Below are 22519 nucleotides of genomic sequence, written 5' to 3'. Positions count from 1 at the left end.
CAGAACTGCAGGGACACCTCAGTAAAAGTGCAGAACTGCAGGGACACCCCAGCCCCCTGTCCCCAGTGATGACATGGTTTTGGGAAAGAACTTGTGACCTCCCGGGCTTTGCAGCCCAAATCTTTGGCAGCCAGGAGCCATCTCTGGTGCCTTGTACCAGCCCAGGGTGCCCAGGAGATGGGTGGAACCAGAGGAGAAGGGTGTGCAGGCAGATTGAGTTGGTGCAGTGCCCAGATGACACAGCTCCACCACTGACATTTCCACCCCAGCCAGAGGCTGGCCTTGCCCACACAGTTGGCGTCTTGGGGACACTGCATGGGCCCCCACAGAATCATGGAAATATTTGGGCTGCTGGAAAACACCTCTAAGATCATCCAGTCCAACCATTAACCCAGCACTGCCATGTTCACCACTAACCACATCCTCAAATGCCACATTCACATATTTTTTTTACACTTTCAGGGGTTATGGTTTCACTTTCTGTGCCAATGCCTGATATCCAATTTTTTCCTGATTCAAACCTCCATTGGCACAACTTGAGTTTATTTCCTGCCATGTTGTTCCTGGGAGCAGAGCCTGACCTCCCCCCTGCTGTCCCCTCCTGGCAGGAGCTGTGCAGAGCCACCAGGTCCCTCCTGAGCCTCCTTTTCTCCAGGCTGAGCCCCTTCCCAGCTCCCTCAGCCTCTCCTGGGGTTCCAGACCCTTCCCAGCTCCCTCAGCCTCTTCTCCTCCAGCCCCTTCCCCTCTCCAGGGAATTCAAGACACTGGAGCCACAGGGATGACCCAGCAGAGCCATGTCTACTTCTCAGCCACGCGTGGGTGCATGCCCAGTGTCACAGCAGAGCCGAGCCCAGCAAAGCCGAGCCCAGCAGAGCCAAGCCTAGCAGAGCCAAGTTTATTCCAGCAGAACCGAGTTTATCCCAGCAGAGCCGAGTTTATCCCAGCCAGGCCACACAAGCCAGGCTGCTGGTGGCCAAAGCCGCCTCTGGGTGTCTGCACAAGGCTCGGCTCCAAACCCACCCTGAGCAGGGGAAACCTCTGCTCGCTGTTTATCTTGACCATCCTGTCACACCCGGCCTGGGGCACCCACCCCAAACCCTTCTAGCTGTGTTTCCCCAGGTTTTGGGGGTCGGGGTTCGGCCCTGCTGCCCCACAAGGGAGTGCACGCTGGAGGAGGCGGCGAGGTGATGGAAACACCCATCAGTCACCCCGGCAGCCCATCGAGCAGAAAATGGAAGCAAGGCACGGCTGGATCCAGTTTTGCGCGTGTTTTAATGACCGAGAACCCGGGCTTGAAATGATTTCTTGCACCCTCATAACCCACAAAAGCTGCGGCTGCGGCACCCGCCCGTGCCGCGGGCTCTGTGTGCCCCAGGCCGGCCGGAGCCCTTGGGAGCAGCTGCCGCTTCTCTCTCCGTGCAAGTGCGGGCACGTCCCGAGCTTTCCCCAGCACCGGCTCTTCCCTCCTGGCTCCCTGCGTGCCCCGCCAAGACGGGGAGAAAATATTCCATGAGCGCATTAAGGGCTCAGCCTCCCCTCAGGGCCCCGGGAGCGAAACACGGCGGGGCAGGAGGGGCAGAGGGGCAGAGGGGCAGGAGGGGCAGAGGGCACAAAGGCGATACCCACGGGCTGCCCCTTTAACATGGAGGAGCCGGGGCAGAACTACCGCTCCCAGCGGCCAGCGCCGCCCGCCCTGCCCTGCCCGGGCTCCGCACGCCGGGGGCTGTAGTTCCCTCGCAGCCCCGGCATTGTGGGCAGGGGGAGGCACCGAGGGAGAAGCGCCCCAAAATTGTGTTTGTGTTGGTGGTGGAGGGTGAGGAGGCACCGGTGTGCGGCCGGCGCTCGGTGCCCCCGGTGCGGCTCTGGGGCAGGAGGGGAATCAGCGCTGTTGGGGGCTCGGGGGGACCGGGCTGGAGGGACTCCGGGTGTCCAAGCTTGGGGAGCTCGGTGTGCACGAGTTGGGAGTGCCAAGGCTGGGGAGGACTCCGGGAGCACGGGTTGGGGGGCTCAGGGTGCCCAGGCTGGGGCGGGGGTCTCGTACGGGGAGCACTCGGGGTGCCCAGGCTTGGGGGGCTCAGGGTGCACAGGTTGGGAGGCTTGGGGTGTCCAGGTTGCCCAGCATGGGGGTCTCAGGGTGTCCCGGCTTGGAGGGGCTCGCTGTGCACAAATCGGGAGTGCCAAGGCTGGGGGGTCTCGGAGGCTGTGAGATGTCCAGGGGGGACTCGGGGGCTGCGGAATGTCGAGGCAGCGGGGTGCAGAGCGTTCAGGATGCCCGGACTAGGGGGGGAAATCAGGGTGCCCAGGCTGGGGGCGCTCGGGCGCATCCCCGCCAGCCCGGCGAGCGGTGCCAGCGGCAGCGCGGGGCTGAAGGCGGGGCTGTGCCCGCACCCCGGCCGGGCAGGGGCCACGCTGGGAAGGCGCTGCGGGCTGACCCCAGCCTGGGCAGTGTGGCAGGGTCGGGGCACAGCCCGGGCACGTCGCGGCCGGGTCGGGTTCGGTCCGGTCCATCCCGATCCGATCCGATCCGTCCCGGCCCGGCCCTTCCCACTCCCTCCCGCCCCGTCCCGGCGGCGCTGGAGCGGCCTCGCCTTCCCGTGGTGCAGCGCGGCCGCGGCCCCGCCGCGCCGCCATGTTGTCGGAGTGAGCGGCCGGGGAGAGGCAGCGGCGAGCGGCCGGGGGGGGGGCCCGGCATCCGTCTGCATCCGAGCGCTCCGCCCGTGAGTACCGGCCCGGGGCCGGCCCCGCCGCGCCGCGGACCCTCGCGGACCCGCCGGTGGGCGCATATTGGCGGGGGGAGCGGGAGGAGAGGCCCCAGGCCGCCCCGAAGGCGAGCGGCGGCGGGGGCGCTGCGCCGGCGCTCCCGCCCGGCTCCTTGTCGGGGCCGCGGCCTGGGCCCATTGTTAGCGGGGAGGGGGCGCGGGGGGACCCCCGGGCCCCGAGCGCGGCCCCGCGAGCGCTCCGGTAACGGGGACGGGGGTTATTGTTGGGGGGGCGCGGGCCCATCGCTGCCCTCGGCCGCCTTGCCCCGGGCCCGGCCCGCCGGGGGCTGCCCCTCGGTCTGTGGGGCTCCCCCTTCTCCTGGGGAGGGTCCCTCTATTCTCCGGGACGGGTTTGATCCCGGGGGGGCTCCCCCTTGTCCCGGGCCTTCAATCCCGGGCGGCTCTGTCGCTCCGGCCGAGGCCTCGCTTTGTTGCCCCCAGGGCTCCGGGGGGTGCTTGGGTTCCGTCCCCCCGGTTTTGGGGGGGTTTCGGGGGCTCTGGGGGTCCCTGGAAGAGGGGAGGGTCGGGGCTGGCAGAGGGAGAGAAGGAAAAAGCAGACAATCCTTTCCGATGTGCTGGGTGACCCTGGGGGTTTTGTGTTTGTGTGGGGTTTTTCTCCCCCCTTGTTTTTATCTCGTGCTCACGTAACGACAGGCTCGGCCCTTGTGAGCTGCAAAGTTGGAATTTTAAGAGCCGCTCGGCCCAACCTGAGAAATGCTCTGATTTTTTTGTTGTTGTTGTTATTGTTGTTGTTTGCTTTGGTCAATGTTTAATAACTTTGTTCGGAGCAGAGATTTTATTAGGCAGATCGTGAGTAAGGAATTTCCTTTATTAAGAGGGATGGAGGTGGGGGAAAGGGGGACCGTGGGTCCTTTTGGGTTTTAATGTTGGTTTTGGGAATCCGATGGGTCAGGAATTCAGTGCTGCGGCTCCCCAGGTTTTCAGGAAAACACAGGGCTAACGTTAAAAGTTCTGCTAGGCCACACAGCTCTCAAACAATGGCTCTGCTTTCATTTCCAGTGGAACTTTCCAAAAAAAAAACCCACCCAACCCAAACTCCTCCGCTTTGGGGTTGAACTTTTTTGGAACGCTCGTTTTACACCGTGTTAATTTTGTAATAATCCGTGATTTTTGAGGGTAATACGGAACCAGAGCCGGGAGGATCTGGCTGTGGAGCCGGGCTCTGTGTGGATTAAAGCTCCTTTATTCAGTGTTGTCACCAGCGGTACTTCAGACTGGCGGGGAGATTGCTCCGAAGTTTTTTGTTGTTTGTGGAACGTCCTGTAATCTGCGGTGACAACACGGAGCCGCTCATTTCACGCGGGGAAGAGCAGAGCCGCCTGCCCTGAGCGCGGCGGAGCAGCGTGGAAGCCTTTGTTTGCCAAGCCGGGGTTTCACCTGGGAAAAGTTGATCCTCTGTGCTCAGGAAGAGTTTGGGAATGCGAGAGGCTCTGGAGGCCCCGAGCAGCTGCGGCTCTGCAGTGCCTGTGTAGGTGACTGCCCGTGCTCCGGCAGCTTTGAATGACAGGATTCAGCTGTCCCGCTGCTGCCTCGATCGCGGCATTCCCAGAAAAACACGGCTTGGAACTACACTTGAACTACCCACAATGCTCCCTTCCCCTTTGCTCCCTTGCAAAATGTCGCCTTTGCCAAGTTTTCCGCTCGTGTTTGGAGCAGCCCGGAGAGGAAGCGCCTGGGAGCAGCCTCTCCTTAATCCATTGACTGAGATTTTCTGGACCCTCCTGATTTTTATGATAACACCTTTGTTAACTCAGGAATTAATTAGCGTCTGCAGCCTTTTGAAGGAGCAAAGAGTGTGGCAGTGCGACTTTGTACCTTGTTTCTCACTGGAAATGGGCTTGTCACAGTCTATAGATACTGGGGATTTTTTGGTAGGGATTCATAGTATCTTCCTTTGTTTGTTTATTTTTTTTTTGCAGTCTGCCCTGAGATAACTTGTAACTTCCTTTCAAGGGGCCGCTCAGATTTCATTGCTGCAGTTTTTACACACTTTAGTTTAATGATAAATGAATTTCTTACAGTTAATTACTTAAGTTTTTTTCTTTTTGCATAGAGGAGCTTGAGTGCTTCATGTGATGTTACTGATGGATTTTGATATTGTTTGCTAAAGGGAAATTAAGAGGAAAATGCCATTAAACTGAATTGTAGTTTCAAAATCAGTCAAGATTTAGTCATATCGTGTTTTCAGTGTTTTTCCAAGTATGTGGGGAAGGTGGTGATTTCCAGACTCTTTGAAAGCTGGAGGAGTGAGTCCTGTTGGATGTCCCTGGTATTTAAGTTGTGAGTGCATAAAAAGCCCTGCAGAGTGGCCCTGGGGGCTGTGTGTGTGCAACACCGAATTATGTTGGAGGTGCAATTAAAACAACCTGATCTCTGCACTTTCCAGAGTCATTTTCCTCTCAGTATTAACCCCGTGCTGGACTCGTGGGGCAAACCTGACAAAATTTGATCAAAGACAGGACTCAGATTTTTTTTTATTTTGGTCTCCCCACCGTTAGTAAATTGTTCTTGGAAGTTGTTTGTAGTAGAGTGTTGTTCAGGGCTACTACGAGGAGCAGGGAGGGAACAGAGCTGCCTTTCAGGCCTTGGAGCCGCTGGCAGGAGCAGGGCCAAGCTCTGCAGCCACCAAGGTACAGCAGTGGAACGTCCTGGGGCTGCTCTGCCAGGAGCTTCTCAGGGCTCCACCACCCCAGTTTCATCCTCAGAACTCTCTGTGGGGCTGCATTTAGATACCTCAAGTTGATCTTTTAATGAAGATTAATTCAGACTATTCCATGCCTTTAAAAATGAATTTGGCTTGTTGTGTGAGCATTGCATAATGGGGGAAAGCACTTTGCTGTTCACACCTGTAGTGTCTCTATTGCTCTGATAGTCCTGCCTTAAAATAACAAACAAACTTCTGTGGTTTTGTGCTGCTGGAATGTTATCAAAATATTTGGGGACTAGGAAGTTAGTGAGTTGCTGTCAGCTTCATGTGCAGGTTTTCCTCCTGCTCACAGATCATTTGGGTGCATGCAAAGCATATGGGGTATTTCATTAATTGGGGTGATCAGTGCTCTGGGCACTGAAAGTCCTTTGGAGTTGTCCAAATTTCCCCCAGTGCCATCGACAGCAGGACCAGCAGTGCTGGCTGTGCCTGCTCTGGAAAGTTCTGCGGAGATCCCAGGTTTGCTGTTCTTTCTCCAGGGAATTCCACAAAGCATGTCCGTGGCTTTCACTGCCTCCTGAGCACACTCCTGAGTTACAGGGAGGGCACAGGCTGTGTTTGGGTTTCATGAACTGTACGAGCAGAAATTTGGGATTTTAACTTTGCATTGAAAAACAAAAACCAAAAGCAAACCAAACTGTTGCTTTGCTGCTTTGCATGACTGAGGGGATACTTTGGGATACAGTGTGATACAGGGGGCCTTGAGTGTTATATGGATGGGGGACCAGGCCCCTTTTGCCTGGTGTAAATGGACACAGCAGGTTTTGGTGTCACTGCCTTCCATGGTTTTTCTGGGGGCTTTTTCCCAGCAGTTTTCCAGTCAGTGTGTTGTCCCTGGCAGAAATTGCCATTGTGCTGCTGCTTCATGGGCATCCTGTGCATCCTGCTAAGCCCGTGCTGCACAGAAAGTGGGATCCCTGTGGGTTTTTGGTGGGATCCCTGTGGGTTTTTGGTGGGATCCCTGTGGGTTTTTGGTGGGATCTCTGTGGGTTTTCAGTGGGATCTCTGTGGGTTTTTGGTGGGATGCCTGTGCATTATCTGTGAGATCCCTGTGGATTTCTAGTGGGATCCCTGTGGGTTTTTGATGGGATCCCTGTGCATTTTCAGTGGGATCTCTGTGCATTTCCAGTGGGATCTGTAGATTTCTGGTGGGATCCCCGTGGGTTTTTGATGGGATCCCTGTGCATTTCCAGTGGGATCTGTAGATTTCTGGTGGGATCCCTGTGGGTTTTCGGTGGGATCTCTCTGCATTTTCAGCAGGATCCCTGTGGATTTTTGGTGGGATCCCTGTGGATTTTCATTGAGATCCCTGTGGGTTTCCAATGCAATTTCTGTGCGTTATCCAGTGCGATCTGTGGATTTCTGGTGGGATCCCTGTGCATTATCAGTGAGATCCCTGTGGATTTCTAGTGGGATCCCTGTGGGTTTTTGATGGGATCCCTGTGCATTTCCAGTGGGATCTGTGGATTTCTGGTGGGATCCCCGTGGGTTTTCGGTGGGATCTCTCTGCATTTTCAGCGGGATCCCTGTGGATTTTTGGTGGGATCCCTGTGGATTTTCATTGAGATCCCTGTGGGTTTCCAATGCAATTTCTGTGCGTTATCCAGTGCGATCTGTGGATTTCTGGTGGGATCCCTGTGCATTATCAGTGAGATCCCTGTGGATTTCTAGTGGGATCTCCGTGGGTTTTTGATGGGATCCCTGTGCATTTCCAGTGGGATCTGTGGATTTCTGGTGGGATCCCTGTGGGTTTTCGGTGGGATCTCTCTGCATTTTCAGCGGGATCCCTGTGGATTTTTGGTGGGATCCCTGTGGATTTTCATTGAGATCCCTGTGGGTTTCCAGTGCGATCTCTGTGCGTTTCCAATGCGATCTGTGGATTTCTGGTGGGATCCCTGTGCATTTTCAGTGGGATCCCTGTGCATTTTCAGTGCTGTTCTGGCTGCTGGGTTCACGGGGTGAGTGAATATTGGAGGAGTCACTTTTGCCACAGCGGTGTTCCCCTGTCAGTCACAAGATGGGTGTGTTACTAAAGCTCAAAGCTGCAGCTGGGAGGATTTCATGTCTCTTTCCCCTCTCTTTCCCCCGTGTCCCCCTGCAGGTGTTGGTGGAATGAGCGTAGCGTGCGTTTTGAAGAGAAAAGCAGTTCTGTGGCAGGACTCGTTCAGCCCCCACCTGAAGCAGCACGCTCAAGACACAGCCAACCCCACCATGCCTGTGGTACTGACATCTGGCACAGGCTCGCAGGCTCAGCCACAGCCAGCTGCAAACCAGGCCCTTGCAGCAGGGACACACTCCAGCCCCGTGCCCGGCTCCATAGGAGTGGCGGGGCGCTCCCAGGACGACGCCATGGTGGATTATTTCTTCCAGAGGCAGCACGGGGAGCAGCTCGGGGGAGGAGGCAGCGGCGGCGGCGGCTACAACAACAGCAAACACCGCTGGCCCACCGGGGACAACATCCATGCAGAGCATCAGGTAGAAAACCACTCCCAGCTTTCCCAACTCGGCCCTGCAGCCTTCTCAGAGATGCTTTTTGTGGTGCTCTTCTAAAGCTGGAGCTGGTTCTGGTGGAGTGGCCACAGTGGTGCTGTTTGTTTTCTCTTTTCAGGGTGGTGGTGCCCTGGTAGCTCTGAGTTGAAAGGTTTCTGCTCTTGAGGGTGTTGAAATCCCAAATCCCAATCCACTCCTGGTCACAGTCGAATGCATGTTTACAAAATTCATCACTCCCTTTATTGATTTTTTTTTTCTGATGTGTGAACCAGCATAGCCGTGACTGCTGCTGCTGCTGCTGCTTTTCAAATCTGTTGCTGTAGTTAAATAATTCTTATGTAATGGTATTACAAAACTGCCAATGCATGTAGGTTGGGCTTTTACCATTCCCAATATTGGAAAACACAGGAGTGGAAGGTGCTGGTGGTATGTTTGACTGGGTTTCTTTGCTTTGGGGTTGGGTTTTTATTGTTGTCATGTACAGGGGAAGGTGGTGATGATGAGAAGAGCAGCTTTAAGAGTGTCACCAAGCAGTGGTTTTAGGAACTTGTTAGAGCCACTCAGTCTCTAGAGGGTGGTGGGCCAGGCTGTGTGCTAGTGCTGTTTACTAGAAGTCTTTTCAGCAGTTGCATTGTCACTCGTGCTGCAGTTAAATGAGTGGCTGACTCACTCCACTCTGGCTGTGACCTGTAGCTCACTCATCAAAGACACATGAGTGCTTCCTCTCCCAGGCAGCAGAACCCAAGTGTAAGCACATTTTAAAGCAGAATGATCCCCACAAATATTGCCAGGGCAGCAGACACAAAGCTTTTGCAACCTTTGTGAACATCTCCTGCCTCCAGTTTCTGGAATCAGAGTGGCCAAGCCCTGGCTCCTCTGCTGTGCCTCCCCAGGGCATGTGTTGCCCACCAGAGCATTTAAAAGCAAACATTGCAGGGAATTTTGCAGCCTCACCAAAGGCAGTGTGTACATCAACAGAGAAATAAACTCAAGTGCCCTGTCAATTTGTTCTGGAAGAAAAATCACATAAAGTACTGCAGTATGAGCTAAAGAGTTAGATAAATATTGTTATTCCCTTATGGAGAAATGTTGTATTTAGGTATCAATTCAGAAGAAACAACTTCATTGAAACAGATACAATTTTTCTGTTTATTATCCAAGTTTTCAGTCACTAACTGTAAAACTTGCTTCAAGAGACATCAGTGCCAGAGATTCTAATGTTCTAAGTTCTGAAGGAAACCATAAGCAAGAATTTCTTCCTGCAAACTTGTAGGTTTTTCAAATCAAAGCAGCCACAGAGTCTTGGGGTGGAGATGCCTGGGCAGGGCCTGCTATTGTTTGGGCATTTTGTGGCAAGATGACTTCATGAATTAAAATGATGTCATAAATTCTCAATCCTCTTTTCCTCCAGCTCACACTTTCATCCTCCTTTTACTGCGAATCCCTGAAAGCAAAGACAACAAAACTCTCTGGAGATAAGGGGGGTGGGGACAGGGCACTCCAAGCTTGCAGTCATTAAAAACTCTGGTATTTGAACTTTTATTTATTTAATAATGGAAAGACTTAAACTTTCACTCAAACAAAAGAATCCTGCCTGTTCCAGAGGCTTGTCCTGTTGTCAGCAGAAGTGTTGCTCAGCTTGATTTTCTTCAGTAACTTGTGGAATGAAATGCTCCTAATAAATAAACCACTTAATGAAAGGAAAGCTCATTAACTTCTGCTAGTTTAAATGAACTTTTCAAATGCAGTTCCTGTGGTGAGAGTGGACAGTGGAGAAAAGGTTGTGTGGACAGATCCCACCTGCAGGCTGGAGCTCACAGATGATTCTGTGTGGTGCTCTCAGTTTCCCCTGTGATTCTGTGAGCTGAGGCTCAGGAAACACCCACCAGGCCAGAATTAACATTTGGGTTTTTATCTGCTCTGCTTCCTGCTGCTTTTACACTCTGATAAATGGGGTACAGCTGTTGTTCCAATGGTTTTGCATTCAGTGCTCGTCTCCAAAGCAATCTTTGTGTCTAATTTCTTCCAGGCCAGCTCTGAGGTGGGGCACTACTCCTGTTCTCAGTCTTGTTTGATATTGGTGCTCCAGTGATTGATGGGCACTTTTATCAGAGTTTGGTGCTCCATCCCTCTTTTTCCATGGTTCTCTGCTTGCCTCAGGGTTTGGCTCCTGGGAAGCAGAATGCAGGATGTGTAATCCTAGCACTGCCATTCTTCTTGACTTCTTGGCCACCTCCACATCTGCTGCTTAAATTATAAATTCCTTGGAGCAAGGACTAATCTTATGCATGCAAAATGATTTAATTCAGTTTGGGTTTAGCTGGGGTAGAATTGAATTTGGCCTGCAAGAACAGAAGTGGAGGAAGTGCTGGGACATGCAGGGAGGTAGGGAATCATTAGGGATGTCTCCTGACTCTGTTTTTTATGGATGCACTTTTATTACTGTATTTTCGTTTTAGACTTTCAGAGATGGTTCAGTGAGGGCCCAGCCTTGAAGACTGGTTAGGAAACTGAGTAGCTAAAAGATAATGGGAAGTCAGAAAAAAATAATTATAGGCTAATACAGGTTAATGTGTGCCTAGAGCTTGGGAGGTCTTATTAAAGGTAGAAAGATTTTAATTGTTGAATCCCAGATTCTCTTTGTTGAATCCCAGATTCTCTTTGTTGCATGTGTAGACAGACATGTGTCTGTTGGTGATAACTCTGCAGTGGCTTTTACCAAATGCTGACATTTCATGGTGCCATTAAACAGCCAGGAGAGCTGTGAGTCACACCTGAGCTGCAGCACCCTGACATTCCATGGGTTTCATTGTGCTCTTCCTCCTGGGCACTTTTCCTCCTGGAAGCTCTGGGAATTGGGCTGAGAGTGGCTTTAGCAGGGATGGCTCAAGGAAAAGTTCCCCCCAAGGAAGGGAGGAGAGGAGCTCCTTCAGGTGGTGTCCTCTCCTTGTGAGCAGCAGGAAAATGCTGTGTCTGTTTGTGTTTTGCTTAGGGGAAATGCCACAGGAAAAGAAAGTTTCTTTCTACTCTGGAAGGTGGATTTAGGGCCAGGTTTTTATATAAAATCAAACAAAGATGTCCCTGTCATTTCACAAATTTAGGTGTAAAAGCTTCACCATCCACACAAAAAACTTTTGGTGATAATGTCTTCTTTGTCCCTGCAGATGCTGGGATCAGACTTTTGATTTCTTAACTTTTACTCAGATCTCCTGAGCAAAATCCCAGCTGTTTGCAGCTCCAAATCCTTAATCACCAAACCTCCATGGAAGACCCTTAACTGCAAATCTTTCTCTTTTTATCCCCCAAAAGCAGCAGGATGAGGCTGAGTGTCAGGCCTCAATTAATTTGAATATTGGAGTGAGCAGGTTTGGGCTGTCTGATGCCTGGGCAGAGAGAGTGTTTGAGTGTTTGTTTATCCTGCACAACCACGGGCAGGGATCAGGACATCACAGGATGGCTTCAGGTGAGGAATGGTCTGCCTTGGCTCTGCCTCAGCCTGCAGACACTGAAGTGATGATGGGATCAGACTTTTGATTTCCTAACTTGATCTCTCAGATCTCCTGAGCAGAATCCCAGCTGTTTGCAGCTCCAAATCCTTGATCACCAAACCTCCATGGAAAACACTTAACTGCAAATTTTTCTCCTTTTATCCCCCAAAAGCAGCAGGATGAGGCTGAGTGTCAGGCCTCAATAATTTGAATATTGGAGTGAGCAGGTTTGGGCTGTCTGATGCCTGGTTGGTGTTGGGCACAGAGAGTGTTTGAGTGTTTGTTTATCCTGCAAAACCACGAGCAGGGATCAGGACATCACAGGATGGCTCCAGGTGAGGAATGGTCTGCCTTGGTTATGAAAGGTTGCACAGATCTCCTCACAAACCCAAACAGCCTCTGCTGCTCCTGGGGGCAGGGAAAAGACACTCAGGATATTCAGCTGGGACAAGTTCTCAACACTGAGCAGGTTTTTAGGAAAATTGGCTGGGTTTTCCTGGCTGGGGTCTCCTGTGGCTGGTGTGTGTTTGTGCCTGAACTGGAGTGAAGGGAGAGTTCTGTGGTGTGTCCCTCTGGAATTGCAGGCACTGGATGTGCTCAGGCTGTCAGAATTGCACTCTGGTAGTGTGGGAGTTGCTTGGTAGAAGCAAATGATTTTAGGCATTTGCTTTCTCTCAGGGCATGTTTAATTAATAATTGGAGACAATAGAACTCTGCAGGGATGGTCTTGTTGAATGTGGGGAATTTTTCACATGGAGTTGGTGAAGAATAGTCAGCACAACAGGGCTGGGACTGGGGTTTCTGCTCAGTTTTGCCTTTTGGCAGTGTGACCATGTGAGTTCTGCACTGGGAGCTGGATTCAGGCAGACGCAGGAGGTAATTCTGGGAATTCTGCCCTCGTGGGTCACAGCTCCAGCCAGGCTCCTTCCTGCCCTGGGAGCAGAGTCATTTTCCTCTCAGTGTTAACCCATGCTGGACTCGTGGGCCAAACTTGACAAAATTTGATCAAAGATAGGACTCAGTTTTTTTATTTTGGTCTCCCCTTTTTTTTTGAGGGATCTGAGCACATTGACAATGCTGGCTGCTGCTGGCAGCCACTGTGGCCACAGCTTGTCTGAAATTTGTGGCAAGAGCCTCTAAAAAGGTCCTGGAAGCAAAGGCAGCCCTGTGTTTGTTCTTCCAAAGGGAAGTCCTGGCTAAGTGATGCTTTACTCCTTAGGACAGAGATTTTGCCTGGCCCTGGAAGTGTCCAAGGCCAGGTTGGAGCAGCCTGGGACAGTGGAAGGGGTCCCTGCCCGTGGCAGGGGTGGAATGAGCTGGGATTTGGGGTCTCTTCCATGATTTCTGATGTGCCTGTGGGTATGTGCTCCACATAACTGGCTGTGTTATCTCACAGCATGGAGTGAGTCCCTTGTCACACAAACCATGTGGCAGCACCTGTGCCTCAGCTCTGGAAGGTGATTTCTGACCTCTGTTTCATTAAAGCTGTTGGGTTTTCATGGGAGCTTCCCTTGTGTCCCAGTGAGCTGCTCAGGGCTTTCCTTTCCCTGACACTGACAGGGCTGTGCTAATTTGATACCCAGCTAATTGGAAACACAATTCCTTGCTGAAATGAAATGTCTGGTTTGGCTGATCTGTTTCACAGAGATTTCTCCATAGTGGAGGGGTGGCTTGGGAGGGGAACTGGAACTTTGAATTTGGTTTTCTGCTTTGTGTTGCTCCCTGAAAATGTCTCCTGAGGTGGAAGGGGCACGAGTAGATTGGAAATTTCAGGTTGGAAAATCCTTGTGATATGCAGGGGACAGAAAACACTCTGAAACATTCAGAAAGATACTCTGAGACTCTGCTTCTTCCAAATCCATGGATTTTACTGTTCCTGATGGGCAGCTGCAGATGAGATTGTCCAGCTGGGTGTGCTGGTGTTGGGATTTCTCCGTGGTTGTTGCTGTTCTGCTCTGTTTCCTTGTCATGGTGCTCACTCAGGAGGAGCAAAACCACTTTCACATTACTGAATGTGCAAATTCAGTGCTTCCAGAAGACTTCAGGTATTTCAGTGGATATCTTGTATAAGTGTGCTTTGAAAAGAGGTTTATTACAGAACTTGTCCTGCTTGTTTTCTCCTTCCCTCTCACCAATTTTGCTCTCTTAGCAACTCATTTGTGGTTTGCTGAGTTGCTGTGACCTCCTTGTGCTTCTGCAGAGCAGGTTGTGATCCTGGGAGCATTTTTGCAAATGAGTGAAGCTTTACAGTGGATCTGAGCCCCACAGTCCCTCCCTAACCACCCCAACCCATCCCCAGTCCCTGTTCCTCATGAACTGCCACAGATTCCAGCTGCTGATAGAAATCTCCTCGATGAGGAGCTGTTGCAGGGCATTGCCTCTGGCCTGCCTGGCTCAGAACTCCTCCTTAGGTGTATCAGGGCCGATTTCCAGGCTCTTTTCCCTGAGTGCTGATGTCAGGCTGAACAAACGCTCCTTTGTGCTGCTGCCATGTGATGCTGCTCCCTCCCGGCCAGGAGCTGCTCTGGGCTCTCCTGTTACTCCTGCCTTTGGTAGGGATAACTTCTGTTCCAGGGCAGTTGTTTTTATTGGGAACATCTGCCTTTGCTTCTTGCCCTGTTCACATTTCATTCTGGGGTGAAACTTGGCTGGTGCTGAACCCTCAGTGAGTCCCTGTCAGGGTGGTGTGAGGCCACTCTCATCTCTTCTGACAGAGGTGCAGTTAAACAAAGAAATAAAACAATCTGGCATACAGGAGGGAAACAAAAACCCTCAGAAAACTAATTAAAAATTAATTTGGAAAAGTTTGAATCCCTTCTCCACATCTTTTCCCTCTGAATTTAAACCTGGGAGGGTCACAGTGGGGCTGGGAGGAAATTAAAAGCCCCCCAAGGTCAGATCTTAGCATGGCCCCAAGCTCTTGTGCAAACCCATGGATCCAGGCACACACCTGGGTGCAGAAGATGCTTTTCCCAAGGGATTGCCAGCTCCAGCAGTACAAAACTCAGGTTGTTTCTTCCCTAATCCAATAGTTTTGAACCCTGCACCCCAATATGTGCCTGAGACATGGCAGGGTAACCTAAATTCCACATTAATGAAGCGCTTCCCTGGGTGGATAAAATGGGAGGAAAACATAATTAGCTGAGGAAGGAGAGCCCCTGTGCAAGGCTGCCTCTGCTGCAGTTATTTCTGTCCCCTGAATCATTAATCAGCCTGGCCCCATGCCAGGGAAGGCATTAGCCAATCTGCAATTTCACTGGCTTTTTGCTTCCAGTGCTAATGGTAGTAGCAATTCTACCCATGAATCCTTTAGTACAAAAATAGTAGTTCAACCACCTAATCCTGTCTAATACTTGGGACTTCACATTCTTTCTTTACCCACTATTGTTATGGGAGAAGGCTAAAAATAGGGCAGTAATCAGTTGATGGAACAAGGTATTTTAACCCTGCTCTGGTTGTCAGTGCAAACCTGGTGTGCAGTGTGTGATGCTTTCCTTGTTGTCAGCTGGGAATGCATTTCCCCTCTCCTGGATGCTATAAATTGTCTGACTGCACTCAGATCTGGCATTTTTTTTTTTTTGAAATAACCTCCTCTGTGAGCTGTTCAAACTCAAGCAGCCTCCCCCAGCTGAAGGAGGATTTGTTTCCATGTGAAATTTGTAAACCTTTAGTTCATATCAAGAGTTTTAACAATTGTGAGTGTATAAATCAAAGTATTCAGTTGGAGCTTTTGGTTTTCCCCTCTCCATTCTAAGGATGTTTCTCGGTTGTGATTTTCTCCTTTCCATTCTAAGTTTTGGTTTTCTCCTCTCCATTCTGAGGATGTTTCTTGGTTTTCATTTCTCCTCTCCATTCTAAGTTTTGGTTTTCTCCTCTCCATTCTAAGGATGTTTCTTGGTTTTAATTTCTCCTCTCCATTCTGAGGATGTTTCTTAGTTTTGATTTTCTCCTCTCCATTCTAAGGATGTTTCTTAGTTTTGATTTTCTCCTCTCCAATCTAAGGATGTTTCTTAGTTTTGATTTTCTCCTCTCCATTCTGAGGATGTTTCTTAGTTTTGATTTTTTCCTCTCCAATCTAAGGATGTTTCTTAGTTTTGATGATTCTTCTTCTTCCTGTCTCAATTCTGGTGTTCTTGTAGTAATGTTGCCTTTTTTTTTTTTAGGGGTATTTTACTAGAGAAGTATTTGGTTGGAGTTTTTTTTTTTTTTTGTTGGTTTTTTTCATTGTAAATTGAGCAAATCTTAAAATATAGAGGCCAAATGGATATAAATGTTATATTCCCACTTGCAGAGTTAAAATTTTTAACTTCCCACAGGAGTTAAAAATAAATATCCAAGGAATAATCACACTCTGGCATGTACAAATAGGAAGAACTTGGGGTCTCATCTTGTTTTCTCACAAACAAAACAAATGCTGTTGGATCTGCAGGTTGGAAAGAGACTGGAGCAGCCTGGGACAGTGGGAGGGGTCCCTGCCAAAGGCAGGGCTGGGATGAGAGGGGCTTTAAGGTCCTTTCCAGCCCAAATCAGTCTGGAATTCTGGGATCTTCGAGCTGAGAAATCAGGACATTTGTCTCTGCAGAGAAATACAATAATGATATCATTTCCCACATTTCTCTGCAGCAAGAGAGATCCCCCAGCAGAGCTGGAATCCTGGGAGGCTCCTCAGGCCCTGCAGGAGCTCAGGCAGCAGCAGGAGAATCCTTCCCACCATTTGTGGTCCCAGCAGCCATCCCTGGCCAGGCCTTTGTTTGCCAGGGTGGCAGAGAGAGGAGCTGAGGGCAGAATTCCCTGTGGCAGTGTCTGAGGGATTCCCTGGGTTGGTGTGCACGGCTGAGGGCAGCACTGGGCTCTGTCACTTAGTGCAGATCCAAGGGATATTGAAATGATCCATTTGCACGGTCCAGCTCCAGGAGTTGTGGCTTTGCAGATCCCTCCTGGCCAGGAGGGGAACTGGGGGAATGAATGTTCCATTTGGGGGAGAGGAGGTGGATCCTGGGCTGGGAGCAGGGAATGGGGCCAGGTGAGGAGCAGGAGGGGGAATGGGAACCTGAAGAGCTTTGCTTTGCTTCCCCTCTGAGAGAATTGGCTAGATATTCAATATTGGCTAAATTCAAACCCTCTTCAGTCACTGCCACCCCCAGTAAATACAGGTATTTCATCTATTTAATGTTCAACATTTAAATAAAGATTCATAAATCCAGCTTCACAGTGCACTTTTCGAGACACTTTAGATCATCACTAGAATATTTCTTCGCTCAAATATTTCTTAGCAAGTATTTTTAATGTTCTTTTTCTCCAAAGAAATTTCTAATTAGTTTTCTGGGGCTTTTTTTTTCCCTCCTGTATGCCCTGTATGTTTTAGTTCTTTGTTTAATTTCACTTGCCTTTTGCTTCCTGTGAAACAGCTCTTGGATAAGGAGAAAGAAAAAGAATCCTTTGGGGCTGAGAGTGAAATTTAGCCTTGGATAGTTTGGCTGCCTGTCTGCCCAGGTGAATGTAAATTCTACATAAATGAGGATTCCTTAATATATAAAAAACTGGTGTACAATCCCCTGGGATAGCTGAAATGTGATACAGCCCTGCACTTGGAATTTGTATGTAAAGGTCATTTTAGCAACCATATTTGCTTAATATAAGGTGCAGTATTAACACACACTGTTGACAGTAATATTTACCTAAAATTACAATTCACATGCTTTGCTGGTCGCTCTCAGGGCATGAAAAACCCCTTTGGATTATTCTAGAATAAAAAATACAGTCCTGGAAATCTGCAAGGTAAATTCCCTGTTGTTTTCATGCTAATTTGTTGGGTCTTCAGCTCGGTGTTTAGTAATCAGAAGGACAGTTTGGGGCCCTGGCTGCTGTTAATTGACCTGAGTGCAGAATCCCTTTTGACAAGTGCCATTCCCCGGGGCCGGGCTGTGCTCCAGTGAGCTGCAGTTGGCAGCACCAGCAGTGCCCTGGATGCTGAGCTCTGGGGCTGCTGCAGCTTTGGGGTCCTGCAGTCTGTGCTTTCATGGAGTCTCAGGTGGTTGCAGGGTTCAGAAGGGACCTTGAAGCTCATCCCACCCCAGCCCTGCCATGGCAGGGACACCTCCCATTGTCCCAGCCCAGCCTGGCCTTGGGCACTGCCAGGGCTCCAGGGGCAGCCACAGCTGCTCTGGGCACCCTGGCACAGCCCAAACCTCTCTAACCAGGCCTTGCCAGGCTACAAACCCCCTGTGGCAAATGGCACTGGGGGCACCTGGAACCAGCCAGGAAATCATTCTTTCCTTTCCTTTCTCCATTTGCTGCAATGGGTTTTGCTGCTGGTTTCCATCCTTGGTTCAGGAATGTGAATGCCAGAGTGGTTTGGGTGGGAAGGGATCTTCAATGGCAGCTGATTGCAGCCCAGGGACACCTGCCACTGTGCCAGGTGCTGCCAGCCCCAATGCCCAGCCTGGCCTTGGGCACTGCCAGGGCTCCAGGGGCAGCCACAGCTGCTCTGGCAATTCCAGCCCAGCCCCTGCCCACCCTGCCAGGGAACAATTCCCAATTGCCAAGATCCCATCCAGCCCTGCCCTCTGGCACTGGCAGCCATTCCCTGCCTCCTGTCCCTCCATCCTTGTCCCCAGTCCCTCTGCAGCTCTCCTGGAGCCCCTTCAGGCCCTGCAAGGGCTCTGAGCTCTGCCTGGAGCCTTCTCCTCTCCAGGGCAGCACCCCCAGCTCTCCCAGCCTGGCTCCAGAGGGGCTCCAGCCCTGGAACATCTTTATGACCCCTTTGCTGTGTTGCAGTTTTTTACCCCAGGGAACAGCAGGCCCTGTTTGGGGTGCGGAGCTGGAGCAGGAGTGGCTCAGTCCCTGTCACTGTGTAGGGGTTTGTTCCTCCATTCTCTCTCCAGGGTGATCCAGACCTGTGGATCTTTGGTGATGTCTGTTGATGACATCTGAGTCTTTGCTCTTCTGCATGAGATAACTTGGAGAACTTAAATTCATGACAGGATGTGTTCAGGGGGCTTGGAGACAGGGAATATTGTCCTCCTGGGTTTGTGGGGTGCTGGGTGAGCAGCAGGTCCCAGCACATCCCCACCTCCTGGACTTGTGCTTGGTGCCTGTCTGGTACAGCTCCATCCATTCAGAAATGTTCCAGACACAGACAGGGGTTGGTGTCTGGGCAGCTTTGGGACAAGGAAAACATTTGCTTCTGAGTTGTTGTCACTGAGTTTTGCGATGCTGAGGCTGTCTGATCGTGTTTAAAAGGAAAGGAAGTGCAGGTGCCCTGTGTGAGGCGGCTGCCTGACATGAATGAGCTGCTCCAGGGGCTGGAAAATCCCGGTGAGTGTGTTTGGTTCAGAGCTGCTGAGAGGCTCCTCTGCAGTGTGTGAGGTGTGGAGTGGCCACTGACCACAGGAGAAATGGCTTTGGGCTGTTGCAGTGTGCAGTACAGGAGAGCTGGAAGCATTCCACGCTTTTTGTCCTCTGGAGTAGGATTGGGTTGCTGCTCTCGGAGTTGTGCAAGGCCCCTGGAGCACCTGTGCAAGGCCAGGGGGGTTGGGAGCATCAGCAGGGTGAAATGCAGGGTCCTGCCTTGGGTCACCACAGCCCCAGCAGCTCCAGGCTGGGACAGGGCCTGGAAAGCTGGGAAAGGCCCTGGGGGTGCTGGTGACAGTCTGAGCATGGACCCAGGTGTGCCCAGGTGTGCCAGAGCCCGCTGCCACCTGGGTGTGTCAGCAGGAGCAGAGCAGTGACTGTCCCTGTGCTGCCACTGCTGGGGCACCTCGTGACAGCAGAGACACTGAGGGGCTGAGAGGGTCTGGGGAAGGGCTGGAGCCCCAGGAGAGGCTGAGGGAGCTGGGCAGGGGCTCAGCCTGGAGCAAAGGAGGCTCAGGGGGCCCTTGTGGCTCTGCACAGCTCCTGACAGGAGGGCACAGCCGGGGGGGTCGGGCTGTGCCCCAGGGAACAGGGACAGGAGCAGAGGGAACGGCCTCAGGCTGGGCCAGGGCAGCTCAGGGTGGGCACAGCAGGAATTTCCCCATGCAAAGGGGGCTCAGGCCTTGCCAGGGGCTGCCCAGGGAGCTCTGCAGTGCCCATCCCTGCAGGTGCCCCAGCAATTCCTGGAGGTGGCACTCAGAGCTCTGGGCTGGGGACAAGGCGGGATCGATGTCCTTGGAGACCTCAGTGATCTGGGAGAATGAATGAAGTTTGGAGGTCTGACAGAGAGGAATTTGCAGTGAGGAATCCAGCTGTGCCTCAGGGATGTGCAGTGAGGAATCCAGCTGTGTCTGGTGGGTGAGCAGTGGGAACCCAGCTGTGTCAGGGTGTGCAGTGGGAATCCAGCTGTGCCTCAGGGTGAGCAGTGGGAATCCAGTTGTGTGTCAGGGCTGTTTAGTGGGAATCCAGCTGTGTCAGGCTGTGCAGTGGGGATCCAGCTGTGTCTGTTGGGTGTACAATGGGAATCCAGCTGTGTCTGGTGGGTGTGCAGTGGGAACCCAGCTGTGTCAGGGTGTGCAGTGGGGATCCAGCTGTGTCAGGCTGTGCAGTGGGAATCCAGCTGTGTCAGGGTGTGCAGTGGGAATCCAGCTGTGTCAGGGTGAGCAATGGGGATCCAGCTGTGTCTCAGGGCTGTTTAGTGGGAATCCAGCTGTGTCTTGCTTTGCCCTGTGTTTTTCAGCAGAGAGGTGGAGCTGGTGCAGAGCAGGGGCTGCATTCCCCCCAGCCTCAGGAGATGCAGTGATCCCGTGGCTGATCCTGTGATTTTGCCCCAGTTTCTCAGCATGGCTGGTGCTGAATCCCACTTTGGGATGTGTGCTCCCATGGGGCAGGCAGGGAATGTTTCTGAGTCAGTGGAGTGGCTGGAGCTGGAGTGTGTTACAGTGACACACATTCCTGTGTTAGTGTGGAAATTGTTCTTCTTGAATGAGATTTACGTAACTGCTGAGTGCATCCACACGTTCCTGGCGAGGGGAGGGATGCTTTGTGCAATGAACTCCTTCCAGAGCCTCCATTTAGTGGAGTGGGGTGCCATGGTGTGTGTGAGCAGAGGGGAGGAGCTCTCTCATCCTCAGGGAGGCAGCAGCTCCTGTGGGACGTGCACTCTGCATCCCCTCCCGGAGCCTTGGGGTGCTGCTGGCTGAGAGCAGAGGGAGTCAGCTTTGCTTGGATCACTTCCCAAGGGATTGGGATTCCAGCTGCCCTCTCCTTGTGTGGTTCCTGAAGTTTGTGGGGCTCACCTCTCCCTGCCAGGATGTCACAGCAGCTCCAGGTGTCAGGGCATCGCTGCCTCGTGCAGCCGATTGATCCTGGCGTTGTCTTCTGGATTTCTTTCCAATCTCTGCTTCAGTGCTGAGCCACATTTTCTGCTCATCAAATCCAATCATTGTCAGTGCTCATCTGGAGAGAAGTTCTGTCTCTGTGCACCTCCTTGTTTCTTGTGTTGACACCACCCTGGCTCTGCTCTGTGCTCAGAGCTCAGGGATCAGTACCAGGAACAGATCCTGACGAGGTGGAAGAGCAGCTCTGTTGTTTAATGGCCATTGCAGAGGAATCCCTGACTTTGGAATGCAGAAATGTTGGAAGTCATGGCTTTGTGTTCTGCTGTTTCAGACACTTTGTTCTTGAAGGAGCCCTGTGATATTTGTGTGCTGTGAGGTGAAAATGTGTTGCTGTTTAACATTACAGGCACTGAGAAATGGGAAAAAGATCCTTTGGGTGCAGTCTTTGAAAATCAAATAAATAGATCTAATGATCAATGAAGGTAAAGAAAATGTGTGAGTGAAAGAGCTGGAGAATTGCTGTTTATGGGCACTTTGAGCACAGAGTGGCCAAAATCAGGCACAACGACCTGATTTGGAAAATGCTTTTATCCATATTTGTTAAGATTCTTGAAAGAGAGATTCTAAGGCATGTGAAATATCTGTGAATGAATAATTTCTTCATTTCCTCACATCTGGTAGCTGATAGAGAAAGCAATTTTTATTTTCTGCTTTTCATCATGGCTGGGGTGAGGGATAGTGGGGAAGGGATGGGGACAGCCTGTCCCTCCTGTGACATTGTCCAGGAGCCACCAAGTCATCTGCAGGGCTGGAGCACCTCTGCTGAGAGAGCTGGGATTGTTCAGCCTGGCAAAGGGAAGCTTTGGGGTGACTTCATTGTGGCTTTCCAGTGCCTGCAGAGAAAAATGGAGAAGGGGCTGGGGGAGATGGCTTCAAACTGACAGAGGATAGATTTAAATTGGATACCTGGGAGAAATTATTCCCTGGCAGGGTGGGGAGGGGCTGGGATAGAATTCCCAGAGCAGCTGTCCAGGGCCGGGCTGGACAGGGCTTGGAGCACATGGGACAGTGGGAGGTGTCCCTGCCATGCCAGGGGTGGGATTTAATGTCCCTTCCTACCCAAACCATTCCATGTTGACCAAATCAGATAAAAATATCACTGAACATCCTTTTGGATTTAGCTGGGAATGCAGGGATTGGATCTTTGTAGCAGCTCTGTTTTGAGGTTCCCCCAGCTCAGCTCCACTCCTGGGAGAGGATTTGTTTTGGGGAAGCTGCTGGGCACGCTCTGAGCAGCCTTTGTGTGGCTTCTGAGGTTTGCTGGGACAGCTGTGAGTTCACATCACCTTCTGAATCTCTCCGTGCAGCTTCTCCATTCCTCAGATGTCTGATGGAAATAATAATTTGCTGTGTGCCAGTTTTGTGGTTTGGCACATCTGGAGGTTGCAGCGCTTTCCATGAGTTCAGCTTGAAGTGTTCCATGGAAGAATTGGGTCCCAGTGACGTTGGTGTGGCAGGAGGCAGCTGAGCTGTGTCACTGCAGGGCAGGGGAGCCTCTGTGGCTGCAGTTTTGGGAAGGGTTTCACTTGGTGTCACTGCCCCGTGTGACAAATGTCACTGCAGAAGGTGGCAAGGCTGAGGCAGAACTGAAAATAACTGAGGTACAGTAACAAGAGATTTTTAAACTGGGATTCTGCGTGAGTGACCCCTGAGGATTTGCAAATCATGTAAATATCTACTAAATAATTCATTAATATACTGCTAATCTTTTGCAAAGTGTGATGGCCACAGAATAGAAGA

General features: G+C 51.5%; 1 protein-coding gene across 8 annotated transcripts in view; it reads left to right on the top strand.

Annotated features, from left to right (window-relative positions):
- The first annotated feature begins 1835 nt into the window (after positions 1–1835).
- PUM1 (pumilio RNA binding family member 1) overlaps positions 1836–22519 on the top strand; it is a 105424-nt gene continuing 84740 nt past the window's right edge. For 7 of the 8 annotated variants that reach the window (XM_063177620.1, XM_063177615.1, XM_063177619.1 and 4 more), the window contains exons 1-2: positions 2617–2717; positions 7589–7962. In XM_063177620.1, coding sequence (XP_063033690.1) covers positions 7600–7962 — 363 coding nt within the window. In that variant the 5' untranslated portion in view covers positions 2617–2717; positions 7589–7599. Of the gene's footprint in view, positions 1855–2616; positions 2718–7588; positions 7963–22519 lie in introns of those variants that run through there. The other variant, XM_063177614.1, reaches the window with a different exon arrangement.

The sequence above is a fragment of the Melospiza melodia genome, chromosome 27 (assembly GCF_035770615.1).
Source record: "Melospiza melodia melodia isolate bMelMel2 chromosome 27, bMelMel2.pri, whole genome shotgun sequence".
Classification (NCBI taxonomy): domain Eukaryota; kingdom Metazoa; phylum Chordata; class Aves; order Passeriformes; family Passerellidae; genus Melospiza; species Melospiza melodia.
This window is presented reverse-complemented; position numbering and strand designations above follow the sequence as displayed.